This window comes from Cyclopterus lumpus, chromosome 7, assembly GCF_009769545.1.
Source record: "Cyclopterus lumpus isolate fCycLum1 chromosome 7, fCycLum1.pri, whole genome shotgun sequence".
In the NCBI taxonomy this organism is placed as follows: domain Eukaryota; kingdom Metazoa; phylum Chordata; class Actinopteri; order Perciformes; family Cyclopteridae; genus Cyclopterus; species Cyclopterus lumpus.
In genome coordinates, this window is record NC_046972.1 from 15,906,433 (window position 1) to 15,928,775 (window position 22,343).

At 41.6% G+C, this 22,343-nt stretch overlaps 1 protein-coding gene across 1 annotated transcript in view; it reads left to right on the forward strand.

Moving 5' to 3' along the window:
- LOC117733750 (XK-related protein 7-like) overlaps nt 1–9,416 on the forward strand; it is a 50,228-nt gene extending 40,812 nt beyond the window's left edge. The window contains exons 2-4 of the mRNA XM_034537611.1: nt 3,727–3,926; nt 7,814–8,033; nt 8,609–9,416. Of these exons, the coding sequence (XP_034393502.1) occupies nt 3,727–3,926; nt 7,814–8,033; nt 8,609–9,416 (1,228 nt within the window). The remainder of the gene's footprint in view (nt 1–3,726; nt 3,927–7,813; nt 8,034–8,608) is intronic.
- The last annotated feature ends 12,927 nt before the right edge of the window (nt 9,417–22,343 follow it).

The window sequence follows — 22,343 nt, forward strand, 5'->3', positions numbered from 1 at the left end:
TCCGCCAGGGCTGCCCTTTATCACCGGTCCTGTTCGTGACCTTCATGGACAGGATATCTAGGCGCAGCCAGGGGGCGGAGAGGATCCGGTTCGGGAGTCTCGGGATCGCCTCTCTGCTGTTTGCGGATGATGTGGTCCTGTTTGCCTCCTCGGACCGTGACCTCCAGCATTCACTGGGGCGTTTTGCAGCCGAGTGCGAAGCGGCAGGGATGAGAGTTAGCACCTCCAAATCTGAGGCCATGGTGCTCTGCCGGAAACCGGCGGATTGCTCCCTCCAGGTGGGGGCAAACTGCCTGCCCCAAGCGAAGGAGTTCAAGTATCTCGGGGTCTTGTTCACGAGTGAGGGTAAGGTGGAGCGGGAGATCGATAAGCGGATCGGTGCGGCTGCAGCAGTAAAACAGGCGCTGTACCGGTCCGTCTTAGTGAAGAGGGAGCTGAGCCTGAAGGCAAAGCTCTCCATTTACTGGTCGGTCTACGTTCCAACCCTCACCTATGGTCACGAACTCTGGGTCGTGACCGAAAGAACGAGATCTCGGATACAAGCGGCCGAAATGAGCTTCCTCCGTAGGGTGACCGGGCTCAGCCTTAGAGATAGGGTAAGGAGCTCGGACATCAGGGGGGAGCTTGGAGTCGAGTCGCTGCTCCTTCGTGTCGAAAGGAGTCAGCTGAGGTGGTTCGGGCATCTAGTCAGGATGCCTCCTGGACGCCTCCCATTAGAGGTTTTCCGGGCACGTCCAACTGGTAGGAGGCCCCGGGGAAGACCGAGGACACGCTGGAGGGATTATATATCCCGGCTGGCCTTGGAACGCCTCGGGATCCCCCAGAATGAGCTGGAAAGTGCTGCGGGTGAGAGGGAAGCCTGGGTCGGCCTGCTGAACCTGCTGCCACCGCGACCCGACCCCGGATAAGCGGGTGATAATGGATGGATGGATGGATGATTAATACCCAGAGAAAACATACCGAAAAAAGGTAGAGGATGAAAGAGAAAGGCCCAATCAACAAGTAAGAAATACGGCAAGGGATTGTTAGAAAAAGTCTAAACGGATAAATAGTTAGAACAGAGATAAGAGTGTCAAAACAGGTACCGAACAAAAGAGTAGAGGAATAAAACACATGACAGACAACAAACGAGAAACAATAAAGAGATGATGAGGGAATTAAGAGGTAACCAGACTTACACTGTGTCTCAATTAAAATACTTTTGTTAGTTAGCCTATACACCTCCATGTAGTACAATGTAGACTGTGTGCTTACTTTCAACGGGGTTGTGATGTCTCATATCAAACAGGCCGGTTGTGCACTTACTGGAAATGATGGTCACAATGTTTGAACGCTGCTTCTTTGTCTTCTTCATCTTCTTTTTCCTTTTAAATGGCAAATTGCAACCGGACAGAGTTTTACCGCAAACATTTGACAATTTACGCCCCTCCAAAATATGTGCCTGCTTGCATTCGAAGAGTGCAGTCCATGTTCACTGGAGCAAAACACAACCGACAGCTTCCTCGCCATTTTCACAAGATGGCGGTCCCTACACATCCACTACGAAGCCAACATGGAGAGGTTGATTGCCCAGTGTTCCCCACTCTTTTTTACTGTTATGAGTAAGGGACAGAGATAAAAGAGTGAAAGTCAAAAATAACAGATACAGTGGTGGAGATTAAGATAGAGACACAGACATATAGGGATTGAATGGAGGACTGTCAGTAGTGCATGGACAGCAAATTATTTGCAGAGATACAGATTTCCAGGCTGCCTCGTTGGCCTTCCTGTGTGTGTGTGTGTGTGTGTGTGTGTGTGTGTGTGTGTGTGTGTGTGTGTGTGTGTGTGTGTGTGTGTGTGTGTGTGTGTGTGTGTGTGTGTGTGTGTGTGTGTGTGTGTGTGTGTGTGTGTGTGTGTGTGTGTGTGTGTGTATACAATTCTAGGTTATTTTTATCCCTCTATTTAAAATCTGCTTGAAATGCAGAAGCGCAGGAAGTGAGTGTCGTCTCACTTTTCCTCCTGCGAGCTTCCTCTCTCCTCATCCGTCCTGCTGCACTACGTCTACTGTCTGCCATCCTTTCACTCCCATGATGCCTCACTCTTTCCTCCAATACACACCAACACCAGACACATTTCTGCCACATTTTGTTTACTCTGCCATCTGAGATGTGAGTCATTGAAATTAAGCAATGTCTACTTGACGAACCCTGCATCACAGATTCTTACCTCAGAGTGGTTTTAAGTTTTTTTTTAAAATGTCAAACACCTCCAATGTTACGAAGACTATTTCTTTCTTTTTTTAACTGTAATGAATCAAGTTCCGCACAAATATGAAGCAGGTTGTCTGCAGCAATTTTGTGACCCCCTCAGATTTGTCTTGAGCACCTCTTGGACCAGTCATGTAACCATCCACAGCGCAGTTTGTGTTTACTTGTTGTTCACCATCAGCGTAAAACCACCTTTATAAACGTTATCTTGTGTTTTTCTGTAACACTCCTGTTACTGACCGCTCTTTATGACAGACCTTGTGCTGCACCGGCAGGTTAAAATATAACCTCCGACAAACAGACCCATCTCAGATCTTTGAAAGGCGCTGCCTCGTCAAATGTATCTCCCAAAAACGAGGGATTTTCTGCAGCGTGCGCTAGTTGACCAGCTGTAACCTGGCGACCAATGTTGTCGCTGACGCAAAGGAAACAGCAAAACAAAAGCACAACAGAGTTAGACTGGGACAGGTGAGAGCAAAGGTCTCTCCCAGGAGATTCACACATCATTCTCAGGTGTTTTTATCTCCCAGGAGAACAGTGTGATGAGGGCTCATATTTCTCCTGGAATATGTCATTTTGATTTTTATACACATTTATTGTACACATTTGTGTTTGAATTTAGACTGCTGCAAGAAAAAGAGTTTCTTTTGCATTAGTGATGCACTGCCTCTCCCTTACTGTGCATTAGTGTGAACTAAAAGCCTTGTTGACTGCTATCCTGTTGTTTTTCACATTTTTATAAGTCATAACTCCCTGTATACATACAGTATAGAGCTCATCAGTGAGTTCCTGGAAGTTCTCTATAATATGTTTTGAGGCAAGAAATAATCCAGGCAGTTACTGAATATTTCTTCAATTTAGACAAAGATTATGGGAGAAGAGTCGCCATTCACAATGATTTATGGAATATACCTTGTATCTTTGCCTATAACATTAGTATACATGTACGTATATGGTATTGATGCTTTTGTATAATACTAAAATACCAATCTCAATCCTACATTATTTGATACCCTCTCGTTGCAGTCATCGATCGCCTTGCTGTGACGAGATGTTTTTCATATCAAACAATGTATTTCTTTATTTCAGGTGACAAGCCATTAACATCCCCATTGGCTTTAGCAGGACCTTAATTAATTATGCTGCTGATGCTGTTAGAAATTGTACTTTCCTTTATGAATCTCCAAAAGCAAGACTTCAGTATAAAGACATATGGAGCTGGACCTTTATGGTATTATTATAGGATGGATCATTTACAATTCTCATTTAGCTGTGTTTATCATTTACAAAGAGGCCCTCCAAAACAAAGTCAGGGAAAGAATACGAAATATGTCTTGCATTCGGTCAAATGTACAGATTCTACTTTGTTCTATTAGAAGTCTGTGTAATGTCATGTAACTGTATGTTCTGAAAGAAGTGGAGATGCAGGGCTGATAAAGAAGCATCAAGTATCACTATTCTAAACCTCTCTCGCCATCAGGTACATCCACGCTCTCTACCTTGGTGCCCAGAGCCGTTGGCACAGCAACGGGCCACGTCGCCACTTCCACTGGCGGCTGATGTTTGAGAGTGCTGACATCACCATGCTGCGCCTCCTGGAGGCCTTCCTGAAGTCGGCTCCGCAGCTCGTCCTCCAGCTGAGCATCATGATCCACGGAAACATCGTCCTCCCTCTGCAAGGTGAGTGGCATGCGCCTCCTGCTTCCTTGTGAAAAGTGTCAACCATCAAAAGCAGGTTTCACTGAGGAAATTGCACTCAAACTGAAATGTTATAACACAGCTATATCGCAGAGTCAGAAAATACGATAGAGAACTATGTACATATTATTTTATTGGATCAATTGTAATTTATGTTTTTTTCAAAGGCTTCCCCAGAGAGAGAGAGAGAGCACGATTATATAAAGTGTGTGTGTCTGTGTGTGTGTGGGTGTGTGTGTGCAAGAGTAAATGCTTTATTCCTGCACCTTTTACAAGAAGCCTTTGATGAATTAAACAAAACTCTCTCTCTCTCTCTCTCTCTCTCTCTCTCTCTCTCTCTCTCTCTCTCTCTTATACATGGCGGCACCGAAGTGAATTGTACAAAAAACACATATGAACACTTAAACACACACACAAGACCAACAGAAAAGCTTACAAACTGTGATATGCATAACTTGTTAAGTCCACTCTCATATTCTATGAGGGGACACGGGGACAGTGACTAACTCAAACATCTCAGTCTAGCCACGGTACAAAATATAAAGGGGAGCCAGGGAGCGCTTGGCTCCTCTTATTAAGACATGAGGTCCTTTTGAAAACATGATAAGTGAAAACTTGACGGTCTCTAAACTACTGACAATAAGCTATTTTTGCCATGCATTTCAATGTTTCTGTATCTTCATCACCATGGAGCATGCATAAAATTAGGCTATTATTGATTGTATGATTCGTTAAGGGGGGTAATGCATCAACATTTCACGTTGATATGCTATCCTTGCCATCACAAGCAAGGCACGGGGACGCAATATCAAAACTGTTATATGTTTTGTAGACAGCAGCATTGCGATATGTCAAAAAGAAGAGACATGGGCAATACAAAATAAAAAGAGCTTCTCCAAAACCCATGGTATTCAGTAGTATAGCTTAACGGCATGCATGGCATGAGCAGCTACTCATTTCAGTGCAACTTTTGTCATCCGAACATGCCAGGATGCATCAATTATCAAGTCTGTGCACGCCGGATCAACCAGACCAAATGTAGAGGTGGCTCGGCTCGTATTAAGTTCAAATCTCAGTGAGGTGTGGACAGCATGTCAACCGGACAATTTATCAAACGTAGGTCTCTCATCATCTTCTCCGCCCACACAGGGGTTAACCCAGCTGCCATGATGCTGTTCAGCGTGGTAATGTTAACACTACTGTTTGTCAGGTCTGAATATCTTTTTGCGTTTACTGCCACAGAAGAGAAATAATGCTCTCGTTCAATCGGTCTGCATGAGCAACAGCAGCCGGCTGAATTACTTTAACTCCTGCAGAAAATCTCATCGCTCACCATATGACATTTTAAAATGAGTTTGGATCATGATAACCTTAGTCGAAATGTGATTCTCACCCTAAAACCTTGTCTTAAATATAAATATAAACATTAATATTTATGTTTCTAAATATGAGCATTTACATTATACAATACGGACTCTTCCACGTAGCGTATGTCCCCTTGGTGCTGATATAGGTAGCACTTATAGGTAGCACTTAAATGCCGTAGTAGCACTTAAATGTCCCTTACCGATAGCACTTTAGTAGCACTTAAATGGCACTTACGGATAGTACTTTGTAGTTTAACTTTATTGAAGAAATTGTACTTGCTTGATTCTTGTTGTTCTGAGTTTGGACTCATGGTTTAATGCACTTATTGTAAGTCGCTTTGGATAAAAGCGTCAGCTAAATGACATGTAATGTAATAATGTAATATGACTCATTGATCAGCCAACCAATCAAATTAACCAACAACCTCAGTTCTGCCAATTAATCCTTCAAGTCATCTGCTCATACAAATCCCAAACATGTGCTGGTAATAGTTGGGATTTGCTGGGTATTCCAAGCATAACAAAGTGCATCTGTCTCTTTCCACCAATAATCCCCTCTGCTTAATTTCTTCTGTAGCTGCTTTGGTTTATTTCCTTAATTGTGCTGCATTCAAGGAAACAAGTCATGTCATTGGGCTGACTTGTAAACCCAGGTGGGCTTTTTCCACTCGGCATGAGGTGGTTGTTCCCTGAGATCATTGGCTGTGGTCAGCTTGGGATGATGTCAAAATCCAATTGTGTTTTTTAGGAAAGGATGATGGTAAAAACATCCAGAGAAACTTCTCAAATCTCTCCTGCTGCAGAACACACTTAAGAGTGAACCACTAATAACATAAAAGCAAGAAACACTCTAAAAACATACATTAAGACAGGGTTGATAAACACAATGATTTAATAAATTGATCATGTCGCTTTACACCAAAAACACAAGGAGCAGCAGGCGAGCTGCCATGCAATATCTGTTGAAAGTTGCAGCGGCTGCTCCGAGCTCAGCGAGCTGCAGGCGTTTTTAATCTGCAGCAAAATGTGGCCCAACTACTGTAGTTGGGGATGGTTTCATTTGTTGCGGCAAAGTGCAGTGAGAGAGTTCCCGCAGCTAATCAATACACCAGTCCTGTGATTCCTGTAACATGGTGACTGTGTTACAAATACTTTATTCCTGGGCGAAGCACATGAATAAGCCCATGTATTGAATATGCCTTGCGTAATATGTTGTGAACTTCAGTAGGCTGATCTGAGACATGAAACTTTTGAAAGAGGGTCACTGCCTTTAACAGTGACCTGATGGACCTAAAAACGGCAACTATCAGTCATCTTCAAAGCAAAAACTTGTTTTCAACAGCATTAATCTTAGTTTTTTAAATATCTAACTAAAATATAAGTACGTTGCTACATGAGAGGAATATTCAAGTTCTCCCCAATCTCTTCGTAAAAAAACCTAGGATGATCAAAATTACATTAAAATGCAAAGTCGGTGCAGCTCGTTCTCTGCTAAAATTTTAATGCCTTCTCAGTGTGATTCATGGCTAATTTGAGACAAGACTGCATGATTAACACACATGAATGTTTAATGTGTTTAAACTGCACTCTGGGCGCCTCAGTTTTGTGTGCAGGCTAATGATCCTTTTACTTCAATTGAAACTGATCCAGGTCCACTTGAATGAGCAAGAATGCAAAACATTTAAAGGTGCTACTTAGACTTTTAGCATCTATTGAGACATTACGCCATCTGTTGGTCGCCCTGACAGATAAAACACATTATTTTCCAATGGGAGAATGGGCAGTTTGTTCTTGTCCAGGAAAATATATTTTAACACTTACCGGAACAAATATTCTACAGGCCACTAAATTTGAGTCACGATCCCCTGAAATTGATTCCTTTTGGACATAAAAAGCTGACAAGCAGTCAGTCAAACATAAACATAAACATTAAAACCATTCATGTCAATGTTTGGGGCTTAAATCCTCTCAGTCCCTTTGTTAAGTTGAGAGTATCGATTGCACTTGGGATAAAGGACTTGCCTGTATAGTTATACAATAGACTTATCAGTGCTCTTTGAAGGCCAAAATGTGTTACGTGGTCACTGTTTTTAAACTGCCTCGTACATTTTACGAATAAAAATCAACTCAATTCAAGGTCATGCTGTGATGGTTAAAAGTTTTGTTTTCCTTTAATGCTCTTCCTTTAAAATACTTTCTTAATTCTAAATAAATCGTTTTACAGATTATTTCATATACAGTACATTAATATGGATATATCTAGAATAAACTGGGAGGGGGGGGGGGGGTGATTATCATTTGCAAAAGAGTTTACAATTCCACATTGGAGATAATTCATTTGAAAATATTTGTATTTCATGTCAGTGTGTATTTGTTATAATTAGCTAGCTAGTACATTTATTTCTTTAATTTACCAAATGTTTTTCAATCTGTGCCCCTTTCTTCCCTTCCTCTTATGTTTCTTCTCTCTCTGTCTCTCTCTCTCTTCATCTGTCTTTCCAGGTCTCTCTGCCTCGGCCTCCCTGGTCTCCCTGGCCTGGATGATCGCCTCCTACCAGAAGGTTCTCCGAGACTCCCGCGACGACAAGCTGCCCATGTCCTACAAGGCTGTGATCACCCAGATGCTGTGGCACTTCTTCACCATTGGGGCGAGGACCGTGGCCTTTGCCCTCTTCGCCTCCGTCTTCCAGCTCTACTTCGGCATTTTCATCGTCAGCCACTGGTGTGTCATGTGACCTGATGCAAAAGAGTCTGGACCCACAATGAGAAACTTAGTATTTGACACAATTGAAAATAATGATGAGTTATAGTTAACAGGAGAAAACTCTTGTTCTCTTTCTCTCAATTATAGTAACCAGAAAATATGTATATTTTATGTATTATTCAAGTGTTTAGTACAAGTTTGCAGTTATTACCCAACCATTGACTGGCTGCATTGACACCAAAAGAATAGTGTAACAGTGATCTTGTATCTCAACATTAGATACATTAAAATGGATAAATTACTCTGTTTCCAAAATTAGATAGATAGTCATACAATGTATTTTTCTGAAATACATTGTTGTTTACAGTATTGTACAGGAAAACAGCTTGATTAAGTTAATTGTACTTAAACGTAACATGATTTTAATATAAGCCCATTCTCACTCATTAGCTTTATTGAATCAGTGTGGTTAAAACAACACACACACCCACACACACCACTGGAGTCTGAGCCAAAGTCTTTGACTGATATCTCTTTTCTTTGACAATAATTCTCATAGTGCTGTTATTAAGGAATTGTTTATTGTCTTTCAGGTGTGTCATGACCTTCTGGATCATCCAAGGTGAAACTGACTTCTGCATGTCCAAATGGGAGGAGATCATCTATAACATGGTGGTGGGCATCATCTACATCTTCTGCTGGTTCAATGTCAAGGAAGGCCCCAGCCGCTTACGTATGACCGTCTACTATTCTGTGACGCTGGCTGAGAATGTGGCCTTGACCGCCGCCTGGTACACCTACCGTGACACACAGACCTCCGACTCCTCCGCCCTGGTGGTGGTGTGCCTGGTGGCCTGCAGTTTCGCCCTGGGAACCTTCTTCATGTTGGTGTACTACTGCTGGCTGCACCCTGATGGGCCCGTTCTGGGCTCACAGTGGGGAGGTTGTGTGGACGAGGGTGTGGTGAGTGCAGGAGGGGTAGCGGGAGTGATTGATGCTTGCCTCACCCCATCCCAAGGGTCCCAAACCGACATGGTCATTACCAGCCCTCCAAGGACTCTCCCCAGGACTAAAGACACAGGGGAGCCGGTTCCCGGAGAGCGAGACAAGGACAGAGACAGGGACAGTTGCCTGCCTGTCTTCCAGGTACGTCCCTCCCCAGCATCTTCTCCTGCACTCCTTCACAGGACCTCCTCCTCATCTCGTGCACAGGACGGACCTGTGATCCGGATCGACCTCCCAAGGAAGCGATACCCAGCCTGGGATGCACACTTTATTGATCGGCGCCTTCGCAAAACCATTCTGCTTCTGGAGACCACATCAGCCGTCAGCCCGAGGATACAGTACAGGAGCAGCATGATGGGCAGCAAAGAGGTTTTAGAATATGAGACAACCGTCTAAGCCAACAGGGGTTCCTAAACTTCAAAGTGCAGTCTGAAACCAAGGCTCAGTCAGAGATCAGTGCTCATCCCAGGACTACCTATGCCAGGAGACGCATGGAAAGGAGACAGAGTTTCAGGCTCTTTTTATTCTTTTTTTTTTAAGGAGCATCAAACTTGATTGTAAAATGTGAAGCGCAATCTGGGACCAAAGCTCTCCCTTTAGGGCGCAGCCCGGGAGTACGTAGCATGAATGAGCCGTGGGAAGTAAAGGGAGTAATACTGAACTGAGATAATCTTCATCTTTTCTGAAGGTGAGAAATGTGATCTCTCATCCTGGGACCAAGGAGTGTTAGATTTAGTTTCATCCTGCATGGTTCGAGCAAGAAGTTAAAGGATTTGAGGTCAATGAAGTTGCGGAGTTTGAGATAATTGAGAAACAGTCCGCTGCATGAATGGGAGATTCAACAGAGATTTCCCTGGGAACTTTTAGAGACTGGAGTTTGCACGGGACATGAAATAATTTGGTTTGGTAGCAGATTAGACAAGAATGGGAACTCACTATGTAGGACAAAAAAAACCTAGACATCTTGGTTAAAATTTAGTTAAATTTGGTTGACAAGTAAAAGTGTTTTTTTTTTAATCTGGGTTCCATATAATATAATATTTAATATGATGTTTCAACGGCTCTTAAAATGTGCTTATGTAGTTATGTCCAGTGATGCAGGACATAACTACCAAATAAAAAACAAAAAATATGTAAATAAACAATGACTAATGAAATCTCGCTTTTCAACCATATTTAGCCTGGTTTTAATCAAGACGTCTAGATTTAAAGTACTCCTTCATATATGAAGAAATGCAATCACTTTGCAGAGTATACATACAGTGAATATGAGTCAATTTGTTTTAGCAAGTACACACACATTATAACATTTTACATTTGCTGTACCATCATGCTTCCAAAAGGTTACATGTCCCTCGCAAACTTTGATAACCGTCCTTTCAACACTCGGTTCGTTGTATCTAAAGAGAAATATAGTCTCAAACATTTGGTCTCAAGTCTAATGACAACACAAGGATCCATCATACGAATAACAGCCAGCCATCCATATGTGGTACAAAAAAAAGCCATCGCAAAAGTTCCACTGATTACATCCCAGCTGCTCTGTTATCCCCTACTTGAGGACTTAATAGGAAAAACATCAATCAGATCAGGATGTAAGGTGGATGACTTCTGCAATGGCTACCCCCATATGGCATGCTCTGTGATGTACAGTTGAATAAATACAGATGTCAAATATAAGCTATTATAATAAGCTCTAGTTGATGAATGACTTTTGCATGAAGAAGCTTCATTTACTCGTAAGAGTCTAAATGTTGTCCTCTTCTCTTAGAATGCATCAAATGTAGGGGTATAAAGGGTATCATTAACAACCTCATTATGCTATGAAAACATTGTCCAGTAGCTCAATAGACCTTAAGGACTCCTACAACAGTTTGTTGGAATGTGAAAACACTAGAATAAATCCAGTGAGTGGTTAATACAAGTAACAATATACACGGAAAAGAAATTGATAACAAAAATACGGGGATTGTTTTTGCAGGCTAGCGAGTTAGCAAAAACTGTTGTTTATTGTGACAGATAGGATGTTGACAAGGGTTTGGACTTTTTGAAAGAAGATGTTTACAAAATGAAACCATGTACAGGCCTTCAAAGTAGATAGAGTCAGGTTTGTACTGGTAAGTGACATCATCAGTCGACTGACAGGAAAAATGTAATCGTCAAATGAGAACTTCTCTTTGCTCCTTTAAACTGCTGTTGTGATGCCCGGAAGAAGAAGAAAAAAAGCTGCAACTCTAAGGGTCGAAGTTTAAAGGCAGAAGCTCCCAGGTGTGAATGTGTTACTATCAATTAGAAGCAGCTAGATGCTGAGAAAGTCCAGCATGGTCAGCAACAGTACTTAAAGGAAGAGCATTGAGAGAAGAAAAACACTAGCATCAAAGCTAACTTCTGTTCTCTTTCAAATGACACAATAGATCTCTCTTTGTCTCTTTGAAGTTCTTTGAAAATACTTTGTTTTTCTTTAAAAGCCTTAGGTTAGTATGTGCATATAAGGTGGCTTGTGATTTGTTATGAAGAGGGAGTTCTTCAAGTCCATCCAAGAAACATTTATACCAATGTTGTGATTGTTTTAGATAAAGCCAACACAAGATGTTCGCATTTTTAGCAAAGCACTCAAAAGCATTTCTCTTAATACCATTGCATTCCTTATGTGACTGATGCATTTAAAAAAGCCTGTTCATCAAAACACCGTTGATGATGCATTTGAGATACTGTGTAGTGATGAAGGCTTCCAGTTCATGATACAGTTCAACTTCATATATTTTTCCTTAGATGCAATACCAAGGTTTTTACATTAAAGTCCAACAAGCATTTAGAGAATGTGATAGTTCAATTTAAGGTTGACTGACACGAGCACAAAAAAAACGAAAAAATGATGGCACAGTAGAAACTCATATTTAACGACGACAAATTTGTGTCAAAGATGTTTAGATTCTAGTTTTTACAAAGCAGGACAAACCTCTGCTTTAGATTAATATATAAGACATCTCAACTTTCCCTTATAGTTTTCAAAGCTAGTGCAGGCCGTTGTATTAACATGAAAATGTTTACATGTTTATAGTGTAAAAACTTAAAACATCTACTTAACAAATGTTTCATTCAGAGAAAGCTGTTCAAAATGTATGAACAACTTTAGCATATCCACCCTGACAGACAGTAATAAAAATAACATTGAGTGTTGATTGGAGTAATGTCCTCTTTACTTTTTGGGATAGTGAAGCAATTCAAACAGTTCCCTCTTGTTGTTGCAGTAGCCAGTGTGGGTTTGATTATCACCTTTATGCTGATGATGCATGTGTATAGTCTGACCTCTGAGAAGTATATCTAACCTTGTGTACTTTAAGTCGATGGCTAGAGCAGGTCACTAAGAGTGGTTTATATACTTGCTTTTTAACAATGCGTTCACGTAGGTAAGCGGTTGTGATGCAGTATTTTAGTCTATATGTATCCTGTAGGGGGGCAGAACGGGCCGGGTCTTTCAACTAACTCCAACGTAAAACTATTCACGTCATTATACAATGGTCACAGCAACGGATGGAGGATGTTTATTTTGAAAAGAGATTGTATGCATGTAACGAGAAGAAACTGACGTGGGAGCGGTACCTTGAACGTCATCGTTTGAAGCACAAGGCCACTGACCTAGCGTCAGTATTCAACGAGTTGGTAGTGAGAATGTCTTAGTTACTTAGTTTGTCTTCCATCATTGTTGTTGTTGTTTAGTTGTCAGAGTCAGCCAGAGAGGCCATGTTTCTCATGGCATCCTGCAGATGAGTTGCATTATGTTATGATGGTGTGAACAATAAACATTGGGTACACATTGGGTACATGCGTGGACATCATGTAAACACACAAGTATTGTTAAAAGCAAGTATCTAAGCGCTCAGATCCTCACAAGGTTTTTGATTGTATTTCCAATTAAACAGCCAAGGCAAACATGTCCATATCACCTCTCTTAACTGCTCTGCGGGAAAACAATGTCTGTGGTGGGTCGAAATGGATAAATACAAAATCAGGAATACAAATTAAAAAACAATATAGGTAATAACGTGTTATCCTGACAGTGTTGTGTCCTACCTGAACTAGTGGATGTTGGTACAGTGGTGGCAGTCAAGTCACTGTGATGGTAACGGTGCTGAAAACAACAATTCCATGTCATGTCATGCATGACAATGTACAGATAATGCATATGGAAACCACACAATCGTGGGCCGAGGCTTCGCTTTCTCTGATTGGATAATGAAGCCATTTGTTGTTGAAGTAAAATAAAAGTAAACAATGGTGCACTGGTTATATGCCGACTTGAACAAAAACATGTTTAAAAAAAGTAAGCGAGTTCAAAAACTCAGATCATCTTTTATTAATTGATGCAAGTATTTATGTTTATTTATTTTTGTATTTGTTTTATATATATATATTGATCTATTGTTTACTCACTCAGTGGCCATGTCTTTGGTATGACTCTTATATTAAGATGTAAAAACTGAAAATAGTTTGTTTTTTTTTACTCATTCTATATATCTGTATATATCAGAGTGGCGCTATACTAGGACGTGTATGAGTGTGTGTGCTTTGGTTTGTATGTATGTATTGTATGTACAGTATGTTTGTAAGGATGTGTTCTTTTGATAATGCTGCTTAAACATCCTCTGAGTGAATGAGCAGAAAAATAAACCAGTGGTGAAAATATCTATGACGCTGTTAAAAAAGAGCTCAACAAGATGTGCTGATAACTGTAGATGGGAATAATACTGTAGTAAACATGGCTGAACCGCCAGCGAAATAAACTGCTGTCTTTGTTTTCTGTTACAGCGTTAGATATGGAAAGTAAATATGATGTCATATATTGTTCTTCAGTGTAATGTTAACAGTATGAGTATGAGTTAACACCTCACATACATATTTGCACTGATTTTTACTGAGGTTTACATCCTGCATGTAGTTGATTGGGTTGATTGAGGCAACAAAAGGATTAAGATTAGAAAAAGATTGCGTTATTGGTTTAATGTCAATGAAGTTGAAAAGAAAGTATTTCACATGTTCAGTATTTAATCAAGACCACGATCTTAACCACATGCTAGTTGTGAGGGAAGAAAGTGCCTAAACATAACAATAAAATAGTTAAATAATGTTTTTGTTTCTATGACCGAATATTATATTGCAAGGAAAACAAACAAAATATAAGAAAGTATTTGCAGTATGAACATTTTGTGACTTGCCGAAATAACATTTTCTCAAATGCGTCTTTATTTCGTTATATATTATTTGCACACAAATGAGACTTCATGAAAACTCGTTAATGAAAAAATAAGAAATGTGACAGGAGAGGTCACACAACAGACCTCCCCTCAACATAAGGAGGAAAACAAAAAATATCAGAAAAGGAATAAAAAAGAACTACGCCAACATAATTTAGACAAATAAATTACAATAAAAAGCACACAAAATAAATACTAACCAATCAGGAGGTAGTAGCTACTGTATGTTGCCTTCAAAAGAGACTTTCTGGAACAAATGGTGCTGCGTTCTTAGAAATAAACATTTTGTAAACATCAACATTTTTTATAATTTTCCCATCAATAATTATATTACATTGAAATGGCACTAACAGTTAATTAAGTTTATTACATATAATTGTATCATTTTCTGAAGAGTGTTTGTCACTTGAGTTTTTGGAAACAGTTCATACAAGAACTCCAGGTTTTAATCAAATGGATCTAAAGACTATTGTACCAATGAGCCTCAAAAGCTCTGTTTTTCATAAAGCATTGCACCAATGTTGCAACATTTTGTTTGTTTTTTTGACTTACTGAATACATCCAAATAGTTCTACAAAACCTGTCACTTAAGTCTGCCATTAGCTCCACTGGGACAGAATAACTTCTTCTGATTGGCTGTTTCTTACTGACCCTGTTCTTTCTGTGTGTTTGGACGGTACTGAGGAGTTCTCAGGTGTGATACCGGAGTGAGGCGGAGCTGAAACCGAAGCTGGAGCTCCACCAACGCTTTCTGCTGAATCTTCCCGCCTTGTTTCTCATAGTTTCCTCTAGAATCTCCTCTGTCTTTCCTCTCGAGGCGACAACACAAAATCTCTCCCTCGAACCAACATTCTTTGATCTCTGTCTCACATCACCATCTCTCTTTCCTGATGAGTTGTTGTTTATTTGCCTGCGCCTCTCGAGATCCAGCAACCAAACAACAATCCCTTCTCCCTTTTTTTTCTCTCCAACTCTTTTTCCTTTTGCTTTTCTTTTCATTTTTCTGTTTTCAGTCGGTTTCTTCTTCACTGTTTTCATTTACCTCGCAGCAGGAGGAACTCTGGGCCGACTATTCCTCCCCTTATTTGTCCTTTTGGTCTTCATTTTCACTCCTTGCTCCCAAGCACTCCTTCCTTTTTTTCCTCTGTATTTCTCTTCTTTTTCTCAAGTTCAATCAACCCGTTCTCACTCACTTGGTCAGTGCCCTCGGTGTCTGATACTGACGCAACAAGGAACCCTTTGAGTCCTTTGATACACACCGGGCTTTCAGCTGACTAATGGAAACCCATACGCTTCATTGATTCACGATCAGCGTAACTGAAGTAGTATAAAGAGTGAGAAAGTCCACTTGAGCAGGAAATCAGGGTGGGTGACGTTCAGCACAGACTTTCACCCAGCAGATGTTTGTGTGCCTGTAAATCCAAGTCAACATTGACTTACTTTACCTTACTGTTGTTATGTAATGTTCTCTACACTGATTGTTAGTACGTCATAAACATACTTATTTTAATTGAAACGGCGATCAAGGTTTGTAAATTAAATCTAAAAGGTAAGTAAACCTATATTGGAAGCAACTGTATGTGTCACAAGCTAACTAGCTAGCTATCATGACAGCATGCATGTAACAAGCAGAAACTGTATGTTTCCTGTGAACACGGAAGTTTGATCTTAAAAGACACTTTGTGTGTAATGAGACAACCAAAACTGATGCTAGAAGGATACCTTGTCACAGTTTAAAACATAGGGCCTCGGATCAAGCAGCGGTATTTGATGAGTTGGGAGTGAGAATGTGTTGGTTCAATTCCTAATTTCCTACCTTGTGCCCTTCTTTCCCCCCTTCCCTTCTTTCCAATCTTAATCCCTCTTTTACCTGACTTCCTCTTCATCCTCTCCTTCCTTCCTCACCAATCTGCCTCTTTGCTCCCCTTCTTTGTTCTTTATCTGCCATTCCAACAACCCTCCTCTACTTTCAACGTTTCTTCCTGGTCTTCAAGCTGCATCTTCCTCGTTTTCGACCGTTTCTCTCGCTATCTTTTTCCCTCCACTTCCACCTTTGTCTTCTCTTTCATGCTTATTTTTCTTCTTGTTTTTTGCGTCAGACCTCATGTGTGTTTTAAGGATTCTGCTTCTTGCACACACGCACACACAGATGTACATGCATACATTCACACATGATACACCCAATACACACTCTCACACACATTTTCAGAGATATAGAGTTGATCCAGAACCAAAAGACATCAAGGTCTGATGTTCTTTGAAGTTTATACACGCATGCGTGTGTGTGTGTGTGTGTGTGTGTGTGTGTGTGTGTGTGTGTGTGTGTGTGTGTGTGTGTGTGTGTGTGTGTGTGTCTGTGTCTGTGTGTCTGTGTCTGTATGCGAGAGAGAACATCAAGAGCAGGTAAGTTCATGTATATGTGCATTTCTTTTGCATGAGTGGGGGACACTATATGTGTGTGCGTGTATGTAGCCACATGCTTTATACTGATATACGGTAGTAAGAGATAGCAATGAGAAGCCTGTAATAAACTTAAAAAGCCAGAATTAACCCTTTGGATTTAGGCAGCACTCTGCGATGCTCAGCAGGTGTTGAAATACCACCTGCTGAACTAAAAGCAACGTCCAATTGAAATCAGTGTTAATGTTAGCAAGCTAACTAGCTTCCGCCCAAGTGAATTGCGAATGTCAGTGATGTCAGTAATATATCGTGGAAATTGATAGTGTGTTTCTTAGCAACTGTTGCCATGGTAGCATGCCCCTTTGAGGTTCTAGGCTTCTAGAAATATATCCAAAAATGGTTTGATCCCAATTAAAAACATTTTAAATGATTTTGCAGGAAAAGGAGTTCCTTGTAAAAGCCAGAGTTGTGGTTTTACTCTCATGCCATACAGTTCCACAAGGTGAAGCCTCTTTTTGTTGTGATGTATTGAGAGTTCAGCTCTCTGGTGCCGCTGCTATACTCCGACTGACCCGCCCCCATCACCCTGGGGTGACGCCCCCGTCGACGCTGTGGAGTCCTTCCGTTTCCTGGGCTCCACCATAACCCAGGACCTCAAGTGGAAGCTGAACATCAGCTGCATCACTAAGAAGGCGCAGCAGAGGATGTACTTCCTGAGGCAGCTGAAGAAATTCAACCTGCCAAAGACAATGATGGTGCACTTCTACACCTTGATCATTGAGTCCATCCTCTGCTCCTCCATCACTGTCTGGTACGCTGCAGCCACTGTCAAGGACAAGGGCAGACTGCAGCGCATCATTCGCTCAGCTGAGAGGGTGATTGGCTGCAATCTGACGTCCCCTCAGGACTTGTTCGGTTCAAGGACCCTGAAGCGAGCAAGAAAGATTGTGGCCGACTGCTCTCACCCTGGACAAAAACAGTTTGAGTCCCTTCCATCTGACAGAAGGATGCGGTCCATCAGGACCAAGACCTCACGCCACACAAACAGTTTCTTCCCGTCGGCGGTCGGTCTCATTACCAGAGCCCGGGTCCCCCACTGACTGACTCTGTCATCCCCAGAACAACCTCCTACCCAGTCACTCCCCTGCACATCCCTTCATACTTAAATACACTTGACACTTTCACATACACTCACAGTACACTTGTGTAGAGTATTGTTGTTTACCTGTGCACTTTATTTTAATTTGAATGTTATATTCTTCCATATTCTATTGTAAATGTAATTGTTAATTGAACATTCATATTTATTACACTGTTTATTTGTCTTATTGTCCAATGTTATGCACCACCAGCCAAGACAAATTCCTTGTGTCCAACATACTTGGCAATAAATGGTTCTGATTCTGACATACACAAGAGATGAGTTCAATTCAATTCAATTCAGTTTATGTTGTATAGCCCAATCTGTACACATCCGACATCCCTGTCCCAGGACCTCACATCGGATCAGGAAAAACTCGCCGAAAAACAGAAAAAAACCTTTCACGGGGTCAAAAAGGAAGAAACCTTCAGGAGAGCAACAGAGGAGGATCCCGCTCCCCGAATGGACAGAAGCAATAGATGTCATGTGTACAGATGAACAGCGTTTACAGAGTTACAACACATTTAATGAATATGACAGAATGTATGAATAATTAGTAGTAGGCATGGAACAAGATCCAGACCCTCACAATCCATGAAACAGAAGGAGGAATATAGGAGGGAGGGGGCATCAGCAGGGCCAAGGCCGGCCCACCAGGCAGGATGCATTGCGAAAGAGGCCCCAGGAGCCTGGACCGGCTCCAGACACAGCCAGGTCCAATGGACCATGTGAGGCGAGAAGGCACAAAGACTCCGGGGAAGAAGTAGAGTTAGTAATGTGCAACGAAGAGACGTACATTTGTACATAAGGAGAGAGAGAAGAGAGGAGAGAAGAGCTCAGTGTATCCTAAAACATCCCACAGCAGCCTATAAGCCTATAGCAGCATATCAAGGGGCTGGACCAGGGCAAACCTGATTCAGCCCTAACGATAAGCGTTATTAAAGAGGAAAGTCTTTAGTTTACTCTTAAATGAGGTGACTGTGTCTGCCTCCCGGACTGAAAGTGGAAGCTGGTTCCATAAAAGAGGAGCTTGATAACTGAAGGCTCTTGCTCCCATCCTACTTTTTAGGACTCTAGGAACCACAAGTAGCCCCGCATTTAGTGACCGCAGCTCTCTAGTGGGGCAATATGGTACTACAAACTCCTTAAGATATGATGGTGCATCACCAATCAAGACTTTGTAGGTGAGGAGAAGAATGAAATTAAATGTGATTCTTGATTTTACAGGGAGTCAGAGCAGAGCAGATAATACAGGAGTAATGTGATCTATTTTCTTAGTTTGTGTGAGTACACAAGCTGCAGCATTCTGGATCAACTGATCCTCTCGTTTCCCCAATCTGAAACACGGGTAGCAGCACGAATCTCTGCCTGTCTGACCGACATCTCTCAGTGGATGTCCGCACACCACCTGAAAATTAACCCGGACAAGACTGAACTTCTCCTCCTTCCAGGATAAGGCTCTCCCACCCACAACCTAACTATTAACTTCAACAACTCAGTGCTGGTTCCGACTCCGACTGCCAGGAACCTCGGAGTGACGCTCGACAGTGAACTCTCCCTGACTGCCAACATTGCCGCAATAACACGCTCCTGTAGGTACATGCTGTACAACATCAGGAGAATACAACCTCTTCTCACTCAGAAGGCGGCACAGGTTCTGGTCCAGGCTCTGGTCATCTCACGGCTGGACTATTGCAACTCCCTCTTGGCAGGTCTACCTGCCAATGCCATTCGACCTCTACAGCTCATCCAGAATGCAGCTGCTCGACTGGTCTTCAACCGACCGAAATTTACCCACACTACTCCGCTCCTCCGCGACCTTCACTGGTTACCGGTGGCCGCCCGCATCCGCTTCAAAACATTGGTACTTGCGTACCGTGCTGCGAACAGATCGGGTCCGGTCTACATCCAGGACATGGTCAAACCGTACACCCCAGCCCGTTCACTTCGCTCGGCTTCTGCCAATCTGCTTGTAGCTCCTTCACTTCGAGCTAAATCACGACTGTTTGCTGTGCTGGCTCCTCATTGGTGGAACGAGCTTCCCATTGACATCAGGACAGCAGAAAGTCTCTACATCTTCCGGCGCAAACTAAAAACACATCTCTTTCAACTATACCTTGAATAGGTAGCACTTAAATGCCGTAGTAGCACTTAAATGTCCCTTTCCGATAGCACTTTAGTAGCACTTAAATGGCACTTACGGATAGTACTTTGTAGTTTAACTTTATTGAAGAAATTGTACTTGCTTGATTCTTGTTGTTCTGAGTTTGGACTCACGGTTTAATGCACTTATTGTAAGTCGCTTTGGATAAAAGCGTCAGCTAAATGACATGTAATGTAATGTAATGTAACTGGAGGGATTTAAGAGACTTATTAGAGCAGCCTGATAATAAGGAGTTGCAGTAATCTAGTCTAGAAGTAACAAACGCGTGAACCCGTTTTTCTGCATCGCTTTGAGACAAGATGTGCCTGATTATTTTAATGTTACGTCCTTGAGATTTGCTTCACGTGGGAGTTAAAGGACAAGAAGCGATAAAAGATAACACCGAGATTCTTTACAGTGGTGTTGGATGCCAGGGCAATGCCATCTACAGAAACCACATCACCAGATAATTGATCTCTGTGTGTTCTGGGAAAAAAACTTCAGTTTTGTTGGAGTTTAACATCAGGAAAAGTGCAGGTCATCCATGTTTTTATGTCTTTAAGACATGCTTGAAGTTTGGCCAGCTGGTTGGTCTCCTCTGGTTTGATCGATAGATATAATTGAGTATCATGTGCATAAAAATGAAAGTTTATGGAGTGTTTCCTGATAATATTGCCTATAAAGGAAGCATGGTAAATAAAATTGGTCCAAGCACAGAACCTTGTGGAACTCCGAGGCTTCATCGTTTACAAATACAAATTGAGATCGATCTGATGAATAGGATTTAAACCAACTTAGTGCAGTACCTTTAATGCCAATCGGTTTCAAATTAAACAGTGTGGAAATCTTTGTTCCATTGTCTCTCGACTCGCTGAGCTAATCGCCGATCCCGTAGTTCCTGCCACGCTGCTCGCTCTCTCCACTGACACAAACCACATTACAAACTGCATTTCACCTTGTACTGATTGATTTTTATTCTTGGTTTGCAGTTACAAAAATATTTTTCTCCAGAATAACATTTTGAAACAACACGTTTGAATTTTGTTTGATCTGCCACTTAGAGTTGGTGGAAGAGAGAGAGAGAGAGAGAGAGAGAGATGGACAAGAAAAAGATAAATGCCCCATCTTTGCCTCCCGTTGCCACGGTAACTGGGCGATCGTTAAGCCGTTAGCCCTCCGGTCACCATGGAGTGGTTACCCTGACAATAGGTGTGTGTGTGTGTGTGTGTGTGTGTGTGTGTGTGTGTGTGTGTGTGTGTGTGTGTGTGTGTGTGTGTGCGTGTGTGTGTGTGTGTGCGTGTGCGGGTTTGAGTCCATGTAAGTTTGAGTAGTATTTGATATCTGTTTGGTACCGTTTTGTCCACAACTGTATCGTTGTCTTGTCATCCGTTGCATAATGACAATAAATTATTCTTGTTTCCTTGAATGTGAGCATGGTTACGTGCACGTGTGTGTGCGTGTCTGTGTGTGTGTGTGTGTGCGTGTGTGTGTGTGCGTGTGTGCGAGCGTGCGTGTGAGAAAGGTCACAGGTTTGATGTCATCTTTTCTGCCTCCATCAGTGTCCTGCTGAGAAGAAATATGCTTTTTCCCTCTTTCCTCTCCTCCCCCTCCTCCTTTCTTCAGATAGTCTTTGTCACAGCTCTGCCCCTCTGTGGCCAAACCTGCTCATTGCACCTGAAGACTCTAACAGGTTCTAAAGGTTATCGTAAATGTTTTGTTCCAAATCCACTTTGAAATCACATTGGATGTACGGTAACATTAGCAAACAACCTCACAACTGTCTTTTTTCTTTTGATTTGCATCCATATTTTGACTAAACTATGATTGGTGCAGTGACATGAACGTGTGTTCATGTAGGATCCGATTACTGATAGTAGGAATAGTATAGAGTCAATAGGTTTGCTGTCCCTTTAAATTTTATTTTGTCTAAACTGGAAATCATCACTTCAAATGTGATCAACACTAAAGACAGATGTATTTAATGTATATTTAGCATTGACACAAAGTTGCAGCCAAACTTAAAAGTGCTTGTCTCTAACATAAAGTTCTTTAGTAAATATCTCACTCGTGAATTTTGTTCAGTTTTGAAGATTATCTTGTTAAACAAAATGCCTAAGTATCTATTTAAGCTTATTTTCTGTAATATTCCAAAATTAAATTGAAAAGTCCCATCTGATTGGTTTTTCGTGGCAAACCGGCTGATATGTGACATAAAATGTCTTTTTGGTTAAAAAAGACATTTTATGTCACATATCAGCCTTGTATCATCTGAAAAAAGTAACAGTATATATAGTCTGTGTAAGTATAGTGTGTGTGTGTGTGTGTGTGTGTGTGTGTGTGAGAGATCATTGCCAAGAGAATAGGCCTTATCAGTCTCTGGTGGA